This window comes from Cupressus sempervirens, chromosome 10 (genome assembly GCF_028749045.1).
Source record: "Cupressus sempervirens isolate cs-2001-9-10 chromosome 10, ASM2874904v1, whole genome shotgun sequence".
Taxonomy (NCBI): domain Eukaryota; kingdom Viridiplantae; phylum Streptophyta; class Pinopsida; order Cupressales; family Cupressaceae; genus Cupressus; species Cupressus sempervirens.
The window spans coordinates 208720328-208746863 of record NC_143127.1 but is presented as its reverse complement, the minus strand read 5'-3'; the positions used below and the strand labels follow the sequence as shown (position 1 = coordinate 208746863).

Sequence of the window (26536 nt, the reverse complement as noted above, 5' to 3'; positions counted from 1 at the left end):
AGGAGTAAAACCGCATTCTCAAGGCGGGTATGGGATCCTGGCATTTCGTTTCTACAGGTATGAGCGGATTGCTTGAGGACAAGCAATCTTTGAGAGGGGAGGCTTTGTAATGTCCCCTTTTTCTGGGACATTAGAATTCTTTGTGGCCAGCTCACTTTGCTTAGGCTTCAAGGGCGAAAAGGTTTTGTACAGGGTTCAATTTGAGATTTGGCCTAGACATTTCCAGTTCCAGACCCATCGGAGCAGTTTTGGCAGGTTGTCCAGATATTTACTATTTTTAGTAAGTAATCAGATCTCAGTATTTTCAGTACTTCAATGTTGGGTTGGAAGCGTCTCGCCGAGAGCTTTCCAATGAGCTATAGCACGAGCTTATCCGAGTTCGTTTGGTCAGTTATTTTAATGCCTGAAGATTTTATGGTTTACTGGCTAAGTGACTTAAAGGTTTATTTAATTTGTCACTTTATTTTAAAAAGGTACTATGTTCACTTAAGTGACTAAAGGACAAAAAGTTGCTTTATCCCACATTGCTTGAATGAGCGTGCATCTCATTGGGAAAAGTAATAAAGGTACAACAAGCTCCACTTGAGAGGATATATATGAAGATTATAATATTCAAGCAAATATTAATCTTGGAACTGGAAACAGTTGCTGGTTTCTTCTTCTAGGACGCAAACCCATGGAGAAGTGTTTGAAGGTTGGACGTAAACCTAGCCTTCTTATAGGTTTTCATTTATATTTCCAATCTGGCTTTTATTTTCTATTTATAAGATTGGACTACTTGAGTTGTTGCACGTTATTGTATTGCTGATGTATAATACAGTAGCACATTTGAGTTATTTGAGTTAACTCCTAGTTTTTAATATGTATTTCTGATTATTGGAGAAATAAACAAAGTTTATCTGCATTTCTTTGAATGCAAATCTGTGCGTTACAAGTCATTTAAGGTTCTGAAAATTGTGTCAAATATTGGTTGCTGTTTGGGTTTTAAAATCTGCACGTATATATTTCGTTTTTAATAGAATATCCAGTAGAGGGATATTACAATATCTCAGCCGCCCCAAAAAAAATCAAAATCTCGATATCGCTAAAATCTCGGCGAAAAAATTGATAATTTCATCAAACATTTGAAAATATATAATTTCTTAAAATAATCTTAAAAACATACACATACACCAAATTCTTAGAACATACAATGATTTGAGATATCCACCATATATTTATCAAAGTTTTGACATAAATACATAGCAATTAGAACTTAGAATATCATTTTCCAAAATACAAGTGGAACATGAACATCTAAATAAACATAAGTTCAATCCATATTAAAATCCATGAAACTATAACTTATAAATACATATTAAGTTTCAATATTGATCAAATTAGAAGTAGAAATCATAAATTGCGTTTGAGTAAAGCTCAAAAGTGATTGCTGCTGTTGGGTGGGTGTTGCTGAAGTAGTTGCAACATCCTCAACAGGGCCTTGAATAGGTGCCTCAACAGGTGCCTCTGATGGATGATCTCGCTCACGTTCCTCCTCACATGCTGCCACTTCTGCATCCCAATCATCTGCCTCCATATCAAACTCAACCAGCTGCTCATTAGTCAATAAAGGATCCTAATGCACATCCACATCATCACCATCAAGAGGAGCAATCCAATCTACTACATACGGATCAATGTCATCCAAGTCAAGTTCTTCATATGAAACTTGCCTCAGACTCTCTTATCGTCAATCGAAGGTTGTACTGCACATAAACCAAGTCATTCAAGCACTTTTGAGACAACCTATTGGGTTTCTTTGTGTGCATGTTGTCAAAAGTACTCAATTTTGCTCGCAACTAGAAGCATTACAAGGCTGCAATAAAATTTGAATGGCAAGCTTTTGAAGATTAGGTGTTGTGGCACCATAATCTTACCACCAGAAATTTACAAGGATAAAAAAGCTAGTTATAATGTGGTTAAGGTTCCTCATAACTTATGAGCAAAGTAAATGGTCTACTAAAACAAAACATGTGTACTTTTTTACCTAGCTGTAGGGTGTATCTCCTATGTTTGCAATCATGAGATGAAAACAATGACCCCTCTTTTCCCTCTTGTAGCTTTGTAACTCATCAAGTACAATATCTACAAGCTCAAAACCAGCAACTAATCTCTAAATATATATGTACCAGTCCAACGTGAACCTCTGAATCTGCTCGAGAAGTGTTGGAGAAATAGAACTAGGGTTTCAAATAGTAGGCAGCGGCATGAATATTCTTGTGGAATTGTCCCTACGATCGCTTATGTTCCATATGGGTCTATATTTGGTCTCATTTGACCTATACAAGTGTTGAATGGCCTCTTTAGCCATATCCATGGCCTCATATAGATACCCCATGGGGTTTTTTGTCCCCATTCACAATTTGTAGAACCTTCACCAATAGTGTTGACACCTAGACAAAAAATTATACAAAAATCAGCTAATTGCAATATTTGAAAATTAAATTAAATCAATCAAGACTTGAAAAGTTACGTTGATGATCTCTTCTAGTAGCTTGTCAAATCTAACATCAAACATGACCTCGACAATCTTCTCTACTTTAGGCTCCTTGGCGTAAGGACTCTCTAACCATTTCTGACTCACAAACATACATCTCAAGTCATTCAACGTTTCCAATACACTTTGCAAGTTGACAAAATTAGTAGCAAAGCATGTGACCCCTGCTCGCATAAGATCCTTACCACTAGTGTAATCTCTCATAAGACTCACGACCCATGTGTGATTGTAGATGTATTTTGCAATATTCCTTCCATCTTCAACTACCTTCTATACCCAATTCAGTTTCTCTATGTCCTCAAGGAACAAGTCAAGATAGTGGGCAACACAAGGGCTCCAAAATAATGTGGCCTCTGCATCAAAAGTCTACCGGCTGCCACATATGCAGTTACATTATCAGTCACAATATGGATGACATTAGCCACTCCCACTTCCATTACCATCTTATCCAAAATGTTGCATAAAGTTTTTGCATCCTTCACTTGATCAAAGGCATAACCTGATTTTGGAAATATCAATTATTCCCTTGAAGCAACTACAAAGTTAATGAGCGTCCTATTCCTGCCATCTGTCTAGCCATCGGATATAATAGTGCAACCCCTATGTTCCCAAAATTTTCTATGCTCTTCCACAAGTTGATGAATGGTTTTACCTCACCTTCTAACAATGGACGATTCACCTCATAACGAGTTGGAGCCTTCAACCCCTCACCAGACATAGAAATCAAAGTGACCACTTAATACCAATATGGACTACATAAAGCATTGAAGGGAATATCATTGTAGAATCAAAATATTGCAACTGCCACCCTTGCCTTCTCATACATCTCTTTGTTCTATGCAGTGCCTTTCAATCTAGGTTGAGCACTAGAAATGTTACGTGGAACCCAAAAGTCTGAAATGTGGCTGCTCATATTGACGGATGATGATCCTCGTATCCATGGCCATATGGAAGAAGCCTCTGCACCTGTTTGCTACCCTGTAGATATAAAATCTCTGATTGGAGCAGCCATAGCATTTGTTGTCCTCTTTTTTGTTATCTTCTTTTTCTCATATGCATTAAGGCTTGCTATAGCCTCTTCAGGACAGCCATCACATGGTGTGATATCATGGCCTTCTATCCTTCCAATGTGATATTTTTGCCGAGTTATGCCCTCACTCGTCGACTTAGGAAATTACATTTCACATCTCTTTTAGCTTAGGTGTCCCGTGTTTCCAAAAGTCATCCCTAGCTCTCCCACCTGCTATTTTAAACAAATATTGATTTGTTACCATGTTACTTGTAAGCTTTCAAATGTAAGGATAAGTAGTTAGATTATAATTTATAAACATTGAACATTAGTGTTTACTATACAGTCACACACAACACTGATTACTATTTACACTACACTCTTTACTGTTGAGCCTGGCACGTATACTACTAAACAAGAATGTCAAATGTAATATCTTAAATGCTTGACTGCTTTGGCAACTGCAAAGGCAAATTTTTTGATCGGTGGGTACTTCAACTCATGTTTCTTGAGGAGGATAAAGTGTGCTCGGATGCATAGCAGTAGATGATAAAATCTTCCCTGAAATTAGGGTTAATCAAAGGTGGTGCATTAGCTATAACATCCTTTATGTCATTGAAAGCTTCTTACCCTTTTCATTCCATTTGAACACTTGCTTCTCACTCATCATCTCTACAATATGCCTGGTGATCTCCAAAAATTTAGGTACAAAACTCCTCAAGAAGTAAATTTGACGAAAAAGTGACTTGACTCCACTATGGCTTGAGGGTAAGCTCAATTGTTGTATTGCCTTCATTTGATGAGGGTCTATTTTAATCCCATCTTTGGAGACTACATGGTTGAGCAGCTTCCCCTCTGTCACACAAAAAGTTGTCTTCTTAGGGTTTAGGGATATACTGTGATCTCTACATCTCTACAATATTGTCTTCAGATCCGTTAGCTGATTCTTCCTTCTCTTGGAGAAAACAATCAAGTCATCCAAGTATACCACAATAATTCTATTCCTCAAATCTTTAAAGGACAAGTTCATCACTCTCTAGAAGGTGGCTTGGCCTTTAATCAACACAAAGGGCATCCTATTATCAGTAAATGCCCCCAAGGCGTAACGAACGTTGTTTTATATTGGTTTACTTTAGCAACGCTTATTTGTTTATAAATAGAAAAGTCGTCAAGCATAGACATCGTCTCTGAATCAACAATAGTTTGTAATACATGATCCATAATAGGGAGGGCATAATTATCTTTTAAGGTTGTTTGGTTCAAATTGCAAAAGTCTAGGCATATTCTAATATCCCCATTTTTCTTCCATACAGGCACAATATTTGTTATCCATGTAGAGTGATGAATAGAAAAGATGAGCCTAGCTTGCAACATCTTTCCAACTACTTTCAAACTTGCTTCAGACACCTTGGAATTATAGTTTATGAACTTTTGTAAAAAAGGAATTGTGTCTGGCTTCAACGGGATGTGATGCTGAAACTGGCCACACCTAAAATTTTTGATGTCATCATAATTCCATGCGAACATATCTTTATATACTTCAACAACTCAATAAGCTTATAGTTTTCCTCAAGGGTGCAAGCTTTACCAATTGAAATCCACTTAGGTTCAACTCCATCTCTAATGTTTATTTTATCATACTCCTCTTGAATTGTTGGACTGGGCACTTCTCTCCTCCTTAGGTTTTATCTCTCCAAGAGAATAGACACTTTAAGGAAACTAAAATCTTTGGGATTTTCTTGCCTTTTACTTGAATTATATCACTATCATCGCCAATTCCCAAGTCTAGACAAAATTCGCTGCATGTGTTTTTTGATCCCTCAAAATATCAAGTGGCAAATGCCTAGGCACTGGCTAAGATGTCCTTCATCTAAGAATCTCCTCTGAATACTTGCCAATGTTCAACATTATCAGGCACATTAGTCCTATAAATTATTTTCACCCAATAGGTGTCACTTCTGAAGTCCAGGTGAGGCAATAGTAGAGAAGTTGAGACGACCCGAGTATCGATTATAAAGTTCATACTCCTAGGCATAGTTGGTACACTCGCCGAGTACTCAGCGAGTTTCAAACACTCGCTGAGTTTTTAAGCTCGGCAAGTTTTTCCTGAAAAAACTCACAGGAATGGAAAACTCAACCCAAGCAAAAAACTCGTCGATTAATCGTCAAATAATCGACGAGTTTTCATTAAAACTCGCGGTGACTATCAAAATTAGAAAACCCACACGCTGTGATGGCAATATAGGGTGAAATTTTCATTTTTTTCCTACATTTGTTTCATTTGTGCACTCTAGAGACTTGAGGTGTGGAGAGAAGGTTTGGAGGTATTCTTAGCTGATTGCAAGTGATTAAAGGCAGATTTGAGTAGATTTCTAGAGGATTCTAACCGGTTTTAGAGGATAAATCTCTTTCCAGATATGTTCTTTTTATCATAGTTGGAAATTTTTTTATAGTTTTAAAAAATGTTTATTGTTTTTGTTGTTGCTTGAAAATGAATTCAAATCATTTAAAACCATTTTAAGTCTATGTTTGAATCATTTGAAGAATACGTAAAATTTCTAAAAACAAACCCTAGTTGTTCTAACTTTGTCTATTCATTTTTCTATAAATTTATGTGTAGGGCAGCCGTTAAGCATTAAAAAAGCATGACAAATCCACAAGAATAGTGGCCACAAACACCATGCCCATGTGGATATATAGGCACTCGGCCTAGAAATGCAAGAAATAAGGCATGGCAGTATGCCTATGAAGCTCCAAATGATGTTGACAAGGTCATATGCATTCCATGTGAAAAACTTATTTCTGGAGACATAAACCACTTCAAATATCACCTTGCAGGCATAAAGAAACATGATTCAAATCCTTGTCTCAAGGTAACTAAAAAAGAAAAAAGATTCATCAATGCCCTACTTGCAGTTGTTGAAGAGAAAAAATTGAATAGGGAGAGGGCGAATTAGCTATGAGGGCAACCATAGCTGAATCTCAAGGAGCTCCTTTTGATATGCAAGAAGAAGAAGCACATGAGAACATACTAGGATCTCTTCGTGGCACCCTCAACTAACACGCTCTCGACCTTCCATGCCGACTTTTCCACCACGGACGAAGGCACCACATGGAGGGAGACAATCAACCTCCGAAGAGATGAGAGAAGACTGGAAGAATGCAAACCTTGGAGAAGATATAACCTACAAAGATTACATAGATCTAAGAATGAGATATTCAGGAGGGGGAGGCAGAAACAGAGGATACTTTAACAATGATGATCTCAGAAGAAAGTTGAGAAGGTAAATCTGTCACCATTTGACAAATCCGGTTCCATATCTGCACAAGCGTGGGTAATGAAAGCCGATACCTACTTCCAGGTGAATCCCATGCCAGAAGAAGCAATCAAATTTGCTGCGCTGCACTTGGAGGGAGTTGCGCATGAATGGTAGCACCATAGCACCATCACATTAGGGCATGATCAAATAGATACTTATGCGGAATTCACGGAGAGATTGATAGAATGATTTAATGGTAAAGATCCAGAGCTCAATTTCAAAGATTTGGCGCAACTGAGACAAACTGGATCAATCGATTAGTTCATTGAAGAATTTCAGAGACTGTTTTGGTCACGAACATTTTCGAAAGAAGACGGGTAGTGCTCTTCATGGACGGACTGACAGAACCTCTAAAGGGTTGAGTAAAGGGGTTCAATCCTACCACCCTGTCGGAAGCAATCAATAAAGCACGAAGTATGGCATCGTCATTGGCATCATCCTCTCGAAGTTACTCACATCCTAAACTGCCGATGTTTCCGAGGGACAAACTTCCGCCCAAGAAGCTGTCATTGGATGAAGCTACCAGACAGGAACTACGAAGGAAGAAATTGTGTTTCAATTGCAAGGGACCTTGGGAGCTTGGCCACCGATGCCTCGACAAGGGGAAGATCCATTACATTGAGGTCATGTCCGATGATGAGGACGAACAGGAAGAAATGCCGGTTGAAGATAACCAACCCCACAATGACACCAACATCAATTTGAACCGTACGGAGAGAATTGCCGCTTTGGTACAACGCGAAGGAACCATTGCATTGGTTGGCAGCCCGAGGTGCACAGTTTTTTGTGTATGGGGTAGCCTTCAAGGACAAAGGGTTACGGTGATGTTGGATAGCGGAGCTACTCTAAATTTCATAAACTCATCCATGGTGAAACAAAGAAGTCCACCTACGGAGGCGCACGCAAGCTTTCAGGTTAAGGTTGCCGGAGGGACTTTTCTACCTTGCACGCACCTTGTTCCTCGAGTGAGTATCACAATGGCAAATCACACGGTGACTGAGGACTTCTTCGTAGTGGACCTAGCCAACATGGAAGTTATTCTTGGCATACAGTGGATGGAGACCCTTGATGAATACACTCAGAGTTTCAAACGGATGGACTTCACTTTTGTGGTTGACAGAAAGAAGGTTGTCCTCTGAGGAATGGCAAATGAAGGTCTGAAGGAAGTTTCTATGCATCGAATGGAGGCAATCTTTCGGCACGATGACATTGCATGAGCTGCGCATTGTCTTACCTTGGTGGAACCTATAAAGGGGCGTCGAACACCTCCGTAGGATGATGAACTTCAAGATATTTTAAGTAGACATGATAAAGTTTTCATGGATATTCCTCCTGGCATACCACCTCATTGAGGGTTTGAACACACTATCGAGTTGGAATAAGGGGCAAAGCAGGTCATAACCACACTGTACCGCCATCCCAAGAAATTCAAAGATGAGATCGAAAGGACGATTCAGGAATTGCTAGAGAAATGATGGATCTATCCCAGTTATAGCCCATTCACGTCATCTATGGTCTTGGTCAAAAAGGACAAGATGATGCGCATGTGTGTGGACTACTGTGCGTTGAACAAAAAAACAATAAAGAACAGATATCCCAATCCAAGGATAGATGAGTTGCTAGATGAATTGCATGGCGCTGTCTATTTTTCAAAAATAGATCTCCGTTCCAAATACCATCAGATCCGCATGAGGGAAGAAGATGTGGAGAAGACAACTTTCCGTTGTCACTACAGAGATTATGAGTTTCTGGTCATGCCATTCGGATTAACCAATGCACCTGCTACATTTCAATCTTGCATGAACCACATCTTCAACAAACAATTGCGTAAGTATTTATTGGTATTCTTTGATGATCTTCTTATTTATAGCATGACATGGGAGGAGCACCTGAAGCATCTAAATGAAGTTCTAAGTATCATGGAGGTATAGTCCTTGTTCGCCAAGCAGTCCAAAGGCAAATTTGGTATGATAGAAATATTGTACTTGGGGCATTTTGTCAGTAAATACGGAGTTCAAGTGCATCAGGAGAAGAATCAAGCTATCTTTGATTGGTCTCCCCCAAAATCACTCACAAATTTGTGAGGATTTTTCGGACTGTGCAATTACTATAGGAGGTTCGTTAAAGGATTCTCTCAGCTCAGTGCACCCTTAATGGATCTAACAAAGAAGGGGTCTTTCCAATGGAATGAAAAGGCACAACTCACCTTTGATAAGTTGGAGGCCATGAGCACTTGTCCTATACTTGCACTACCTGATGTCACTCGACTGTTCATTTTGGAGTGCGATGCGTCCGAGGAAGGCATTGGAGCAGTACTGATGCAAAATAGACACCCCATCGCTTATGAGAGCAAGAAGCTTACGCCAGCAGAACACCTATATTCCATCTACGAAAAAGAAATGTCGGCCATCATACATGCACTAACCAAGTTCCGGCAGTATCTGGTAGGTGCCAAGTTTGTCGTCCATACAGATCACAACAGTCTGAGATATTTTCTGGAACAACGGGACTTGAACAAACAGCAACAAAAATGGGGAAGCAAAGTTCAAGATTTTGATATTGACATTGAGTATGTGAAAGGGAAGAACAATGTAGTTGCGGATGCCTTGTCCAGGAAACCCACCATCTGCTCATTGGACGAGATTTCAACTGACTGAAAGGCACATATGCTAGTGGAATATTCCAAGAATACATTTGCCTGTGAAATAATGGATGGCCACACTCACGATGATCGGTACAGAGTGGTGGATGACATCATCTACTATAAAGACCAGATATGCCTAGTACCAAAATCCAAATTGAAGTAGAAAATTTTGAAGGAAGTACATGACTCACCTCTCGCTGGACACCCTAGTTTCCTCAAAACTTATAGAAGTCTTCGGAAGAGGTTTTCATGGAAAGGATTTAAAGGGGACGTGTTGCAGTATGTAAGAGAGTTTATGGTCTGCCAACAGAACAAGTCTGACAATACTCTTCCTGTCCGGCTGCTACAACCTTTGCCAATTCCCGAACATAAGTGGGAAAGTATATCAATGGACTTCATAATAGGTCTTCCCAAGGTGAGCGGAAAGGATTGTATCTTCGTGGTGGTTGAAAAATTGACAAAATATGCACATTTCTTCGCTATTCCCTCGGACCTTCAAGCTGCACAAGTTGCCGATCTATTTTTTAGAGAAGTCTTTCGTCTGCACACGTTACCCCGAAACATCATTAGTGATCGGGATGGACAATTCGTCACTATCTTCTTAACATAACTATTTTGGATGGCAGGGACAGAATTATTGCCAAGTACGAGTTACCACTCGCAAACGAACGAACAAATCGAGATTGTGAACAAATGGCTCGAAGGCTACCTTCGGAACTATGTCTCGACACAATGACGAGCGTGGGTAAAATGGATCCATCTAGGGGAATATTGCTACAATACCATGTATCACATATCTATTGGGATGACACCATTCAAAGATTTGTATGGTACAAACCCCTCTCCTTCATCGACAAAGTTCTGGGTGACAGTCACACTCCAAAGGCGAGGGACTGGCTTCAAGAAGGACATGACATACTAAGGTGCTTGAAAGAAAACCTATAGCAGGCACAAAATCAACAGAAGATGTATGCCGATAGACACCGGATAGAGAGGAGTTTCGAAGTGGGGGATCTAGTCTATCTCCGGCTCCAGCCATACCAACAATCTTCGTTAAAGGGAACAGGAAAGGAAAAATTGAAACCACTATTTTATGGTCCCTATCGTGTGGTCTGCCGCATTGGTGAAGTAGCATACGAACTAGAACTTCTGGAGGGGAGCTGCATTCATAATGGCTTCCATGTTTCTTGCCTGAAGAAAGCCATAGGGCAAAACGTCATAGTTGCTACCGACCTTCCGCCACTCAATGAAGAAGGAAAGCTCATTCTGGAACTTGTCGAGATCCTCGAAGTACATGAAAAGACCCTACGGAACAGCACTGTGAAGGAATACTTGGTACGTTGGCAACACCTACCATTAGATGACGGAATGTGGGAAGGCGAGCACATTCTACAGCACCCTGCATTGCATTTGCTTAAGGACAAGCAAACTTTGGGACGGGAGGACTATAATGTTCCTATTATAAAATAAATAATAAATTAAACTTTTGTAGTGGGCCGATTGATTTAATGCGTCTCGGACCCCTTTTTTTTTTGTCTTCGAAGTTTGTGTTGCTATCGGCCATAGTTGGAAAACTCGCCAAATCCAAAAACTCGCCGAGCCCCCCAAAAGTTTAATCTGGAAAAACTCGGCCATTTAAAAAAAAAACTCGGGAAAACTCGAGAACCTAAAAAAACCGCTAAAATTTAATTCAAAATACATTTTTTTGCAAATTTCAATGAGAAGATGCATCTAATGAGTTCATTATAGACAACACAAAAGAAAGAAGCAAAAGTTTAGATATATATAAATGCATAGTGGGTACAAAATCACATTCTCATGCTGAATGCTGATGGCGGGAAGCATAATAGTAAATAATTTGTGTCAAAATAGAAGTAAAAACATCATTACAATCACATTTTCCTCTTCCTAGCTCTACTACCATATTGTAACTCTCTATCTTACATAATATATATAGGTTTTTTGCCTTTTGTTTTTAACAAATTTTTTTTTTTTTTTAAATTAAAAAAAGAGTTTTTCTGAAAAACTCGCCGATTTTTTGTAAAAACTCGGCGATTAGTCGGCAATTTTTTCTTGCGATTAAATTTGGGAAAAACTCGCCAGTCCCAAAAACTTGGCGATTAGTAGAAACTCGCCGATTATTCGGCGATTATGCCAACTATGCCGTCGGCTATCTTTGTACACCCTCGGAAGGGTTTCTCAATGGGTATTTAAGCACAGCTTGTAGGAACTCTGTAGGTAGACAATTTGGATTATCTTCTCTATACTACGAATTCCTATTGGGGATTATTTGTTATTCGCCATTTCAAAAGTAAAAGTTCTTCCCTATTTGGCTCTTCCGATTTCAGTGGGATTCAACCCTCACCCTATTCCGTTGTTGCATATATTACTTCGCTTGGATCTGGCAAATCAGAGCATTATCTTCTAGCAATTATTATTCACATTCGAGTCTCTGTTATTGTGTGGATTTCCATCAACATTTTTTGTGTTTGTGTATGAGCAAGATTGTGTTTCATATCGATCTCAGATAACTAACAGTGTGTTCTCCCGTACTGCTCATTCCTCACCCGTATGGCCCTCATCCATCCATCCGTGCTATTCACACTTCATTGTACGGCTTGAGTTTTCTAATTACCATATGGCCTACTAGTTCATCCGTACGGCCTCCTTGCATACTGTAGGCACCAGTTGTATTGTTTATCGTACAAATTGCTATCAAATCCATCGTACATTTTCCAACCATACGAACATCTACTTGAGGTACATTCACTGCTATAGTCTCAGCCTCTCAGATCAATTGCCTTCGAGCCGAGATTGCCTTTGGTCCGAGATTCCCTTTGGGTTGAGATCCACTTCGGGCCGAGATTCCCTTCGGGCCAAGATTCCTTTGGAGCCGAGATCCCCTTCGGGCCAAAATTGCCTTCTCAGCCTTCGGGCCAAGATTGCCTTCGAGTTGACATCCCCTTAGAGCCTGTTAAGAAATTAACCTGGTAATCCACAGGTCTTTGGGTACAGATCGTACCTTACTCTCATCACTATATATTTCATTAGAAATGGCATTTTATAATTATTTATACTAGTTCTAAGGGTGCTAGCGATCTGGGTATGATAGTCTTTAGTTTTGTGCCTTAACTAACTTTCGTTAAGATCAGACTAACAACTGTTAGTTAGATGCTGACTTAGGGTAAAATAATTATTTGTTAAATGCTGAGGGTTATGTCCCTTAATGGACATACCCTCTAAAATGGATATATTAGTGGGCTGTGAAGACAGTATGGAGACACACAGAAAACATACAATTTGATCTCCAAGTCTGCATAGGCTCACGAGTTTATTTGCAACTTTCAGTACTCCAATTCGTACTTGTACCAGGATCCAAAGTAATTTCATCAGCATATTAAACCTGAATATCAGTGTTATTGCTGAAGATTATCCTTGTGTCTATCTAGTCTTTTCATTTGAAATCTGATCTATCCTCAAAATCTGTAGAACATTACATGGTATCAAAGCTCTGTTATCAAATCTAAGGCTCTGCAGATTGTCACATATCAGACCTATTCATATCCAGTAGTTATTCTTCATCTCCAATGGCATATACAATCAGGCCAGAGGATAGATTTGATAAAAAGGAACATTTTGAAGCATGGAAATTCAGAATCTTGATGATTCTCGAAGAGAATAATGTTAAACAGTTTGTTGATGGAGCATCCAAACAGCCACCTGTTGAACCTCACAAATCCATATGGTCCAATGGAAACAGGAAAGCCATTCAAATCATCTTGGATGGAGTTAAGAATGACATCGTACCTATGCTTACAAAACACCTGATTGCCTACGATATGATGAATGCATTACAAAATGCATTTGAAGTAAATAATGCAACGAGGGTCCTTGCACTAAAGAGACAACTAAATCACATCCAAATAAAGAAAGGAGAATCGATAAACTCCTATTTTCTAAGAGTTGTTGGTATTAGAGATGAATTGGCAAGCATAGGAACCATCATAAATGACACTGAATTAACGCTCGTGGCCTTAGATGGACTGCCAGAATCATGGGAAACATTTGCACAAGGTATAAGTGCTAGAGATCAGCTTCTAGATCTTAACAGACTTAAGAATGATTGTCTTCAGGAAGAATCAAGAAAACTAAAGAAAGGAGGAAAACCTAAAATGGAAGATGAAGAACTTCACGATCTCAATGCCAACTCTTATAAAGGCAAGAAAAAGCATTTCAAGAAAAATAAAGGAAATCAGAAGAACAGAAAGTCCAAGAAAGACCTATCAAAAATAAAATGTTTCAGATGTGAAAAATTTGGACACTTTAGATCAAATTGTCCAGAAAACTCCAAACAACAAGTGAATTGCACAAATATTGTTAGAGAAGAAGAAACTTATGATCCGGAGAATTGTGTTTTGTATTCCTCCTTATCAAATGAAATCTCAAATAAGGCATGGGTAATAGATAGTGGATCCTCCAGGCATATAACGGGATACCAAGAAACTCTAGATTTCTTGTCCGAGAAAGTCAACGGTGAAGTTACTATTCGTGATAACTCAGCACATTCAATTAAAGGGATTGGTAGCTGCACTTTGAAGCTAAAAACAGGAAATACCCTCCGTCTGAAAGATGTACTATATGTACTAGGGATAAGAAGGAACCTAATTTCAATTATAGCGTTAGAAGATGGACACAATGTTGCATTCATACATGGCAAAGTACTAACTTGGGCTAAGAATTCTTCCATCAAGAAAGCCAAAGTAATTGGTCAAAGAAAGGGATATTTGTATGAACTAAATATAGAACCCATTCAAGCTCTTGTTCACAAAGCAGAAGATTCAAACGAAATATGGCATAGAAGATTAGGGCACCTAAACTTTAAAACCCTATCTACTATGGAAAAAATGGTTACCGGATTACCAAAATTAAAACAAGATCACCCTAGTATTTGCAAAGGGTGTGCCCTAGGTAAAAGTACTAAATGACCTTTTCATGATAGCACTAGAAAAACAAATAATGTACTAGAATTAATTCATTCATATTTATGTGGACCCATGTCTGTTCCCTCCCTTGGAGGATTCTAGTATTATGTCTTGTTCATAGATGACTTCTCTAGAAAAACATGGATTTATATTTTTAAATGCAAAGAATCAAAAGAAATCTTACAAAGATTTAAGGAATTAAAAGCAATAACTGAAAATTTTTCAGGACATAAAATTAAAACCCTTAGAACAGATAATGGAGGAGAATATACCTCAGATGTGTTTAAATTTTTTTGTAAAGAATCAAGGATCAAGAGGGAGTATACTATTCCTTATAACCCTAAACAAAATGGGGTAGCTGAAAGGAAAAACAGGACAATTATAGAAGCAGCTAGGGCTATGATTTTTGACCAAAATCTAGAATGCTATCTTTGGGCAGAAGCATCTTGTACTGCTCTATACATCCAAAATAGAAGCCCTCACTCCTTTCTTAAAGATAAGACCCCTGAAGAAGTATTTACTAAAATAAAACCTAATAAAAGTCATCTTAGAATCTTTGGATGTCCTATATACATTCATGTGCCAAAAGAAAAGAGAACCAAATTGGAACCATCTGGGAGGAAGGGTATCTTTGTAGGGTATAGTGCAACTTCTAAAGCATATAGAATCTTCATACCTGGATAGAAAACTATTGAGTTGAGCAGGGATGTAGTATTTGAGGAAGATCTTGCATTTAAAAAGGCAATAAATTCTCATGAACCCTCTCCTTTATCAAATTCTGAAAGCATAAGTGAGTCTGAATCCCAGAAAGAGAACTTAGAAGAGGTCGAAGATGAAGTAAACCTTGAAGAAAGTTCAAAGAAAAGACCACTTTCGGCCATAAAAACAGTTGAAGCAGCTCAAGATTTTGCTGCACCTTCAAGATCAGTCAGAGAAAGTAAAAGACCTAAAAGATTCTCTAGTTATACAACAAATATGATTGATTTATCCAAAACTGAGCCAACCAATCCTTCTGATGCTATTAAACATCCCGCCTGGAAAGAAGCTATGACAGAAGAATATCAATCAATTATGAAAAATGATGTTTGGGAAATAGTTCCAAGGCCAAAAAGGAAATCCATTGTTTCTTCAAAATGGTTATTCAAAATAAAGCATGTCGCTGATGGAAGTATTGAGAAATATAAAGCCAGATTTGTAGCCAGAGGCTTTTCTCAGAAAGAAGGAATTGATTATGAAGAAACCTTTGCTCCTGTCGCCAGATATACTACCGTTAGAGAATTGTCGCCTCTAAGGGATGGAAGGTACATCAGATGGATGTAAAGACAACATTTCTCAATGGAAAGATTTCTGAAGAAGTCTATATAGAGCAGCCAGAAGGATTTGAAACACATGATCCAAATGCCTTTGTTTTCCGACTCAAGAAAGCTCTTTATCGGCTTGAACAGGCTCCCAGGGCCTGGTATGAAACGATTGATAAATATCTCACTGGCTTAGGATTCTCGGATTCTCTAAGAATGAAGCCGATCCAAACTTGTATTATAAAAGAGATAAAGATGGTATAGTAATATTGATATTGTATGTTGATGATTTATTAATCACAGGTGATGAGCATCTTATAGATTAGTGCAAGAAAGATCTTATCCGAGAATTTGAGATAAAAGACTTGGGTCTTCTCCATTAATTCCTAGGATTGGAAGTGCAACAAAATGCTGATAGTATCATACTGAATCAAAGGAGGTAGACTTCAGATATCTTGAAGAAATTCGGAATGTGGAACTGCAAGTCCATGTCTTCTCCAATGGAGACCAATTTGCATAAACTTAAAGAAGCAGCTGCAAAATCACCTCCAATAGATTCTACTCTCTACAGGCAAATAATTGGGTCTCTGATGTACCTAGTAAATACAAGACCTGATATTTGCTATGCAGTCCATGCCTTAAGTCAGTTTATGTGTGAACTTAAGGAGATTCACCTAGTTGCTATTAAACATATTTTGAGATACCTACAAGGTACTCTTAATTATGGACTCAAATATGAGAGAGTTGCTTTAGATTTGCATGGATTCACTGATTCAGATTGGGGTGGAAGTGTTAAAGACAGAAAAAGTACTTCAGGATGCTATTTCAGTTTAGGATCAGCTATAATTTCATGGATATGCAGAAAGCAGACTTTAGTAGCTCAGAGCTCTACAGAAGCCGAATACATTGCTGCAGCAATGGCCTCTCGAGAAGTAGTACGGTTGAGGAAGTTGCTTGTGGGATTATTTGGGCAAGCCATGAATCCTATGATCATTCATTGTGATAATCAGAGTTCCATCAAGCTCTCAGTGAATCCAGTTTTTCATGATAGATCCAAGCATATTGAAATTCCTTACCATTATGTAAGAGATATGGTAGATAGGAATTCTGTGAAATTGGAATACATTTGTACTGCAGATCATATAGCAGATATACTCACCAAACCTCTATCTAGAGTAAAGATAGAACATTTCAAAAAGAGACTTGGTATGGTTGAGTTGTAATTCATTTTTTGTACTATTTGATTATTAATAAAATGATAAATTTTATTTTGTTAGGCTATTGACTGTTATGGGCTCCACCATATGTAATCATTATTTATGAGGTGACGATCTCTGAAATAATGAATACTTGTGCAATAGGCATTATGAGAGGTGAGGATTTCTTAGATAATGTCCTAGCAGTAGATTTTACTGTAAGATTCAGGTGAATTTTAGATCGTCTTGTGACATTGATTTGTTCATGGGTCACAAATTGGATAAATAAAGAATTCTAGAAATTCTTCAGGTTTATCCTATATTCGGGTAGATCTTAAATTCAGGATCTAGTTGTGATTTAGAAATACCAGCTTCTATGAGTCACAACATGTATTTTATCACTAGTAGCAGTGATTTGTCATATCACAGGTTTAGTAATATGACTTTGTATTATATGTTTTATAATACTGTGTATTGAGAAGAGATGGACAAATATAGAGTATTAATTCTTGCTTAGCATCTGTATTGATGTTGCTAGATATAATATCTCTTTGTAGGATTATCAGGTTAAGAGGGAGTGTTAAGAAATTAACTTGGTAATCCACAGGTCTTTGGGTACAGATCGTACCTTACTCTCATCACTATATATTCCATTGGAAATGGCATTTTATAATTATTTATACTAGTTCTAAGGGTGCCGGCGATCTGGGTATAATAGTCTTTAGTTTTGTGCCTTAACTAACTTTAGTTAAGATCAGACTAACAATTGTTAGTTAGACACCGACTTAGGGTAAAATAATCATTTGTCAAATGCTGAGGGTTATGTCCCTTAATGGACATACCCTTTGAAATGGATATATTAGTGGGTTGTGAAACAAATGGGGACACACAGAAAACATATAGTTTGATCTCCAAGTTTGCATAGGCTCATGAGTTTATTTGCAACTTTCAGTACTCTAGTTCATACTTGTACCAAGATCCAAAGTAATTTCATTAGCATATTAAACCTGAATATAGGTGTTATTGCTGAAGGTTATCCTTGTGCCTATCTAGTCTTTTCATTTGAAGTCTAATCTATCCTCAAAATCTGCAGAACATTATAGGGCCGAGATCCCCTTCGGGCCGAGATCCCCTTCGGCCGAAATTCCCTTCGGGTCAAGATCCCTTTAGGCCGAGTTTGCCTCAGGAACATTACATTAATTAATTAATTTAATTAAATTATCACATTCAAATTTGAGAACATTACAAATCCTTGTCACCCAAAATTGCTTGCCCTCAAATAATCCATCATCAAACGAAACACCAACTCCTAGGTCCCAAATCAAATGCGTAGGCAAGACAACTGAAATGACATCAATCCTCCACAACACCATAGTACTATCAAACTTTTGCTGTGCCACTCTAATATAAATATTGTCGTATCCTTCACTAGGATCCCAATGACACAAATTGATGAAATCTTTCACATCATTATGTTCAAAAATCGCATTGGGTGCACACAAACACTAATGCTAGCACAAACTTAGTCACTGCCACAATCACAATGACCACTAGTATATTTCTGATGGATGAAACCTTGACGAAGAGAGCTTTAGTGGTGAGAATGTCGATGAAGGGGACCTTGACTGTGAGTACCTCGACAACAGGAGCTTCAGTGAAGGGTGCCAAGATGATGGGAGCCTCAACAAAGAGTACCTCAGTGGGAACCTTGGCAAAAAAAACCTCAACAGAGAGTACCTCGGCAACAAATAAAATTTTAGCTGCAGATAAAACCTCAATGGGTCATAGAACCCCGATTGAAGCCTCGATGATTGATAGAGCCTCGACAACGAGCAATGTCTCAATGGCGACAAACGTAGCTATTGTGACCGATGCAGCCATAATGACGGACACACCATGATGATGGAGATAGCCATGACATCATCAATGGACACAACTACGGCGACGGATACACACTTGACGATGGATACACACTTGAAATTGTTGACGAACACAACAATGGTGACGAACATGATGGAGGACTTGGCAATAAACAAGGTTGCGGTGACAACAATAGACAGAATGAAGATGACATACATGACGATGATAGCAATGTCGGACATGGTGACGACAAGGCGGCGGTGATGACAAAGGATACAATGACAATGATGGATATGGCAACGGTGACAACAATGGACACAATGACGATGATGGACACTAACTCAACAGACACAGACTCGACATCGGTATCAGACACAACAGTGAGACATGATGGTGACGGACACAAACTCGACTACAAACATGGACTCGGTGTCGATGACGGATACAAACTCAATGACGGACACGAACTCTATGTCGGTGATGGACACAAGGGTGACAGACACGAACTCGACGACAGACGCAAAATTGGCTTTGGTGATGAACATGGCGGTGACAAACACTACGAGAGTAACGAACACGAACTTGATGATGACATGGACTCGACGTCAGTGATGGACATGACAGTGTCGAACATGAACTCGACGTCAGTGACGAACATGACAGTGATGGGCACGATGGTGACAAACACAACGATGATGAACACAACGGTGACGAACACAAACTTGACAACAGACAAACTCGGTGTCAGTGACGGACACGAACTTGACGTCGGTGACAAACATGACGGTGATGAACACGAACTCGGCATCGGTGACGGACATGGTGATGATGGACACGATGATGACAGACACAACAGTGACGAACATGACGGTGACAGACACGAACTCGGCATCAGTGACAGACATGACGATGATGGACATAACGATGATAGACAGAAGGATGGTGACGGATATACAATCTCAACAACAGGCAAGACCACAATGATGGGCATTGCTTCGGTGACAGACACACAACATCAACAACAAACACAACCTCCATGACAGACAGCCTTGGGCACAACTTCGATGATCGGCACAACTTGATCCATCCATGTCTTCATAAGATCCATGCAAGTAACTTCATATTTTGGTGTTCTCCCCATGTTGGTGTAGTAGAAAGATTTAGCAAATCTTCATTCTTCTCATGTAAAGCATCACCCTTATCGTTCTCAGTCATTTTCTCCCACTTGTGCAAATGAGATATTAGTTTTTCTTCACAATGCTTGAAAACATTACTAACCAATCTATATGCTGCTATAGAGGGAATATATTCTAGATTACGAACAGCCCATAACATAGATGTGATGGGTTAAGATATTTCATCCATCTCTTTAATGCACGAAATCATAAGACTCTCCATAGCAACTGAAATCTTAGTATCATGATCTTCCTTGATGGTGACCAAGAAGTGATGAAACATATCATGGACCAAATTTTGCAATTCGAGATCTAAGAGAAGGTTACTTACTTTGACATTTGCACAATTCTCCAATATTATAGATCTCCTACCAAAATGGTCACTACATAAGTCATTAAAACTCTGAAAGTTGTCAACTATCAATTACAATATCTCTATCATGGTGTTATCATCATACAGTGTTTTAGGAGCCGAAATTCTTGAGACATGCTGCAACTGCCAATCTTTTATTCTTGTCATGGTGTCTCAAAAGTCTGGGTTGACTTAAGGCTTCCTTAATCGACAAGAAGACCCTCTGTATAAATCTTGAAGGTAATTGGTTCACATGACACAAATAAACTTCCAATATATCTAATGGAAGATCAACACCCTCACTGAGCTCTTTGCCAATCCTTTCTAGTGTCTTTAACCACCACTCTCCATTGTTGTTTGGGGCCATAGTGTGATCTAAGTACCAAAATCTCTCAATCATCCCAGCAAGCTAGCAAGATCACCAACTCTGATACCACTGTAATATTCTGAACGGTTTTAGTAATATTCCCGAAAGTTTTAGAGATGCTCTCGAAAGGTTTCGGTAATGTTCCTGAAAGTTTCGGAGATTTCTCGAATGGTTTCAGAGATGCTCCTGAGCAGTTTTTGCTCTGATACCATTGCAATGTTACTGAACTCCATGTGGTGACTCGACTGTCCTCAAGCCAATAGGATTGTACGGTATGCACATACCATATGACTACACATGTGGCTGAATTGTGGGCCGTACAGTATTGGAGGGAGGAAGTCGTACGGTTTCTTAGTTATAGTATTGTGGCAGATAAAGTGGAGTGGAAGAGGGCCATACGGTGGGTTCGGGTTAGAGCAGCCGTACGGTGAGGAGGCTATGGTATTGGTCATACGATGTCCATCCAGTGGAGCAACTTGTTGTAAGGTGGGCTGTGGAGAATAAGTACAGCGTGGATGAATGGTAATGCAAGGAAGGTCGTACAGTCAAGAGACCATGCAACAGGAGGGTTGTATGGTCTGTTATATTATGCAACAGAGGAAGGTTGTACGGAAAAACGAGGATGTCATTAAGTGATGTATTATTTTTTTTTACTATTCTCCTGGAGTGCAGAAAGATGAAGGGTGTGCATAAGAAAGAACTCAACAATGCAATCAAAACTTATAGATCCAAATTTATCAAATAAATAATAATGGAAATTAGAACCCCAGTATCCCTCAATTAGTATTTGCCAAAAGATGATGCTCTGATTTGCCAGATCTGAGCGAAGTGTTACAAGGGACGAAACAGGGTGAGGGTTTAATCCTACTGAAACTGGATAAACCAAATAGGGAAGGTCTTTCGCTTCCGAAATGGCAAACAACAGAGAATCCCAATTGGAATTTGCAGTACAAATAAGTAATCCACATTGCATATCTACAACTCCATACAAGCCATGCTTAAATACCCGTTGGAGAAATCCTTTCCGAGGGTGTACAAAGATAGCTGATGGCAACTTACCAATAGAAACTAAAATAAAAATACATCCGAGATACATTGAATCAATCGGAACAACAAATACAAATAATAACTTGGGCCCATATTAATTAATTAAAGTAACTAATTAAAGGTCCTTTTATTATATTATTTAAATTTTGGGAAAAATTAATTAATTAATTTAATTTAATTATTACATTCGAATTTGGGGACATGACAATTGTTGCCCTTCCAAATGTTGCAAAATTGCTCAAGAACAAAAATGTTGCATGACAACATTTTTGACAACTTTTCACATTTGTTGCTTCTAACCTCTATGTATCCGTAAATGGGTTCAATTTCACCCCAAAACACATGAGACTGCTTACAAACATGAAAATGCACATTTTTGGTCAAATCCCAGTGTTGACCAACATGGACTGACCCAAATCTTGGACTTAGGTCTAATTACAAACATGATCAAAATTGCTTAAATGAACACTAATGATGCTTGAAACCTAACATATTATTTGATGTCAACTTAGACACTTATTGCCATCCTAACACACCAAAATTGTAGTTTGACCTGACTTCTGACTGTCAGGACCTTGGGCCCCTGGACCAGGTTATAGTTTACTACTTGCAAGGGTTTCTAACAATTCAATACATGGATTTAAACAGGTACCCAAGACGAATTTCCCAATATCAAAATCAAAGGCATGATCATTTAAAGTCCACAACTCTAAATGGGATCTAAAAAATCAGGCCACAAGATTAAAAATATTCTGCCTGCATTTGGTCCAAGAAACAAGATTTAAATTTTTAATAGAAAACAATCAAGGAAGACTACCTAGTATAATTGCTAGCTAGGCTAAGGGAGCTATAAAAATGACACAAATTCTGAAAACGTTCTACTCAAGGATCAATAAGATGAGAAAGTAATTGTTGTAAGCAGACAGGGGAGACAAAAGGTTTGACTGAAAAAAGCTCATACAAATCTCTTCGTGCCAAGGTATGCACAAATTACTCCAATTTACAGCTCATAGGAACAGAAGTACTTTAATTATCCTGAATAATAATCTCTCACTCCTCTGACCGATTTTTCAATTAAAAAAGGAGTTTCTAAATAAATTCAGTCGAGTTTGGACTGAAAAATTGTAAAAAAAAATCACAATGATATCACAATATTTCACAATGAAATCACTATTTTGTTCAAAGAATGAATTGGTGGGTTATTATCAGTGTTTATTTTCTGATTCTTGCAAGAATGTTTTTCTGATTTTCCCTAGTCCTAACCCTTGTGCTAACCTGAATTGAAAAAATCTCCATTTTCTGCTTTGCCAAGTTATTCATGACAAACAATTTTGCTGCTATGGTACAGCTCAGCTCCAAATGATATTGTAGAGTGTTTTTATTTCTTCTCAGGTGGGGTTATGAATTTTCTACTATTTTAATTTACTGTGACTATTGATTTATGTTCAACCAATAAAAGTAGAAACAGCATAGTAAACCAGATTTGAGCTCATCAGATAGATTGAATAAAATATCTTAAGCGCACCTAAAAGGACAATGAGTATTCCGCGCATGTTTTGTAAGATTGCAAACAACAATCATACAAAAGATGGGAATAATTTGTATGATTACAGCATTGCAATTATACTGTGTATTGTTTATGAGTATTAATGGTTCTAGTGTACATGGAAACTCAAAATTGTAGAGTTGCACAGTCAAGTCACTTCTACAATATTTACGGTACATCTCAACATAAAAATGGATCTGTATGACCTTAAATAAAGATGTCTCATGTCTATTTTATGCATTTTTCTTCCATTGTCATTCTGATGTTTCACCCTAGCCCCACAGGACTGGCTAAGAAAAGAAGCATCTTCAAGGGGCACACCCAAAATTACCTTTACAATCCCACCAATAGCCCAATCCACCAGTTCTTCATCAACCGTAGCTATTCATACATTCATAACCAAATCTTATTTAAATAAAATGCATAATATATCATACTATCAAAAACTAAGGTCCACGGAAAGCCCTGTCGTTATAGCCACATAATCTATGGTCTCAAATTTATTATCCAAAATCATCAATATCTAATTGTGGAATCTATGCTAGTACACTACCATGATTATGAAATAAAAACAGTTCTTTATGCATTCAAGGATTTAAGAGATTAAATATTCAGAAATTCATAAAGCAAGTCCATTAAAACATTTGTATAACTGGAATGAACCTGAGTATTGGCTTGCCCAAAGGACCCGGGTGACATGCAAATGTCAACACCTCCAAAGCGCTCCCAAAAATCTTGTTCACCCACAAGGTGTTGCCACCTACCTCCAAATATTGTCTGCAATTCCAGATAAAATTTCCTATAAGAAAAAGTATGCACTAAATGACATCAACTAATGATCGCGTCAAGATAACATTAGGCTAAAAAAGACAGTTATGACAGGAATCAACTTAACAGTATGGCATATGGATTAAAATGAAGATTGATATTTGAACGAAATTCATTCAACACTATTTCAAAAAGCATACAAATGAATAGTAAGCAGATCCCTTGAGAAGAAATAATTATCTGCAAGTGTCATCCCAGACTTCAAACTTGAACAGATTTAGATTTTGGCAATCTTTCTTACATTTTGATAACCATCGCAAAAGCCACAATATATAATTACATTCTTTATCAACACATTAATAACAAGCTCTATCAAGCTTCAATTCATATAGCACTCTAGTCAGGCACATAATAAGGCTATCAAGCTATGAAATTAACACCTAAATAAACAACCTTACTAGATGTCTACATGTTTGACGAACCTTATATAGTAGGTCACATAAGCCCACTGATCCCGACAAACTTGGTTTGGGCCGTTCTTTAATAACCCTGATTTTCCCTTCACCCACACTTACTCCTCACGTGCTGATTTTATGTGCAAGATAGAGGATCTTCTCTAAACCAAATTCACATTTTGAAGTTTTACCATATAATGATTCTTGCTCCAGAAGTCCCTATACTTGATCAATATGTCTAAGGTGCTCTTCCTATGATTACTATTGAGTAATGTGACTTCAAAGAATATTAATAGGAATTTCCTCCACTACTTTGAAAAAGTATGGTTCATGCATGGTTAAAATGTAGTTGGAACATTTTTCAACCCAAAGGCAAGAACTGAGAATTCAAAATGTCCACAACGACACCAGAAAGTTGTTTTTGGAATGTCTTCCCATTCTAGTTTGATGATATCTTGATCACAAATCAACCTTGGAAAAATATTTTGCCCCATGAAGTTCATCAATAGGTACATCCACTCTAGGTATAGGATAGCAATTTTTAATAGTTTTCTTGTTGAATGACCGGTTATCTATGCACATCCTTATTGTTCCATCCTTTTTTCTAATGAGCAGTATTGAGGATGCAAAAGGGCTTGAAATATGTTGAATGTGGCCCGTCTCTAGGAGTTCCTTTACTGTTTTCTCAATTTCTTCTTCATATTTTTCAGGATGTCTATTAGGGGTAGTAAAAACTCGTTTTCCATCTTTTTTCCAATTGTATAATGTCTTCAAATCTCCTTTTGGGAGGTAAATCATGTGAAATATTATCAAACACCTTTTTATGTTTCCTAAGGATGGGTTGTATATCAATGCGTATAGATGAGCCTTGTGGAGAAGATTTGTTCAAGATTACGTACTGGTGGCCCACTCTCCTTGCCCGTGCCTAAAGATTCGTTCTATTCTTTTGTAGCTTATCTAACTACATTAGGCTCTTATCTGCCAATTCAAAATAAGCCTTCCATTCGTAATCGATCTACCAAGTAACCTTATCTTTGAATGTACTAGTCTCTTCTAGTACCATGATGAGGTAGTTGTGGTGTAATAACAACTCCATAAAGCATTTATGCCATGAAGCGAATGAAGAACTAATTCATGGTCACCACTAACTTACAGCTGTAGAGGTCGCCAGGCAGTTGTCATTTCCTCTATCTCCACCTATGGCCATCCTTTGGCTATGAGACATCTAACAAACTTTTTATCGCATTTTCCCTGCATGAAGCCATGAATTTTTTTAGCTGTGGGGGTTACCAAGGGATCCTAACCAATATCAAGGCTTCTAGTGACTGCTCCTACCTAAGTCACAAAGAGGGGTTGTCTCCTCTAGTTGGCAAACATATCTCTGTAGTGTACCAACTGAATCACGTGGATTTCGCTCATCAAGTGGTTGTACAACACCCTCCTACTCACCTATTGGTGCCTTCATGGGTTGTAAAGCTAGTATCATCATGGACTCAACTATATGTCTCAATGATATCTATCTAGTGCTCTTTGTGACGTTCTACCTCTAGTTGTTCTTTCTTGGGATTCGTTCCCCCTAATGGAGTCACGGATGAAGGGGACTCAAAGAGATCTATCCAAGCATGCAACAAGAGTAAACACAACAAGAGAGCGAGAGACAAATACTAGATCCGCTTTTCTTCAACAAGAAATCAAATTACAACTAATTAGCAATATACAAGCATTCATGCATGTTAGGCTACAACAAACCTACTTGATTACAATCTTTGGTCAAAGACCTTACATCCAGTTCTAATGATATCTTTCCTTAATCTAACAAATACTACCTTAAGAGATAAATTACATTACAATAATAGGCATCGCAACACCCAGGTTTGACCAAGAAAAGATTACAATCCTTAAGAATATGAAACATATTAAAACCAATAGGTCTGGTCCCAAAGCAAAAGGAACAATTCACATAAACCATGTAAGGGCCAGT

General features: G+C 38.2%; 1 protein-coding gene across 2 annotated transcripts in view; it reads right to left on the bottom strand.

The window, feature by feature from the left end:
* The window catches only part of LOC149533365 (S-adenosyl-L-methionine-dependent methyltransferases superfamily protein), a 225458-nt gene that overhangs the window by 33946 nt on the left and 164976 nt on the right, over positions 1–26536 (bottom strand). For both annotated transcript variants that reach the window (XM_089804290.1, XM_089804289.1), the window contains exon 9: positions 23996–24109. In XM_089804290.1, coding sequence (XP_089660416.1) covers positions 23996–24109 — 114 coding nt within the window. The remainder of the gene's footprint in view (positions 1–23995; positions 24110–26536) is intronic.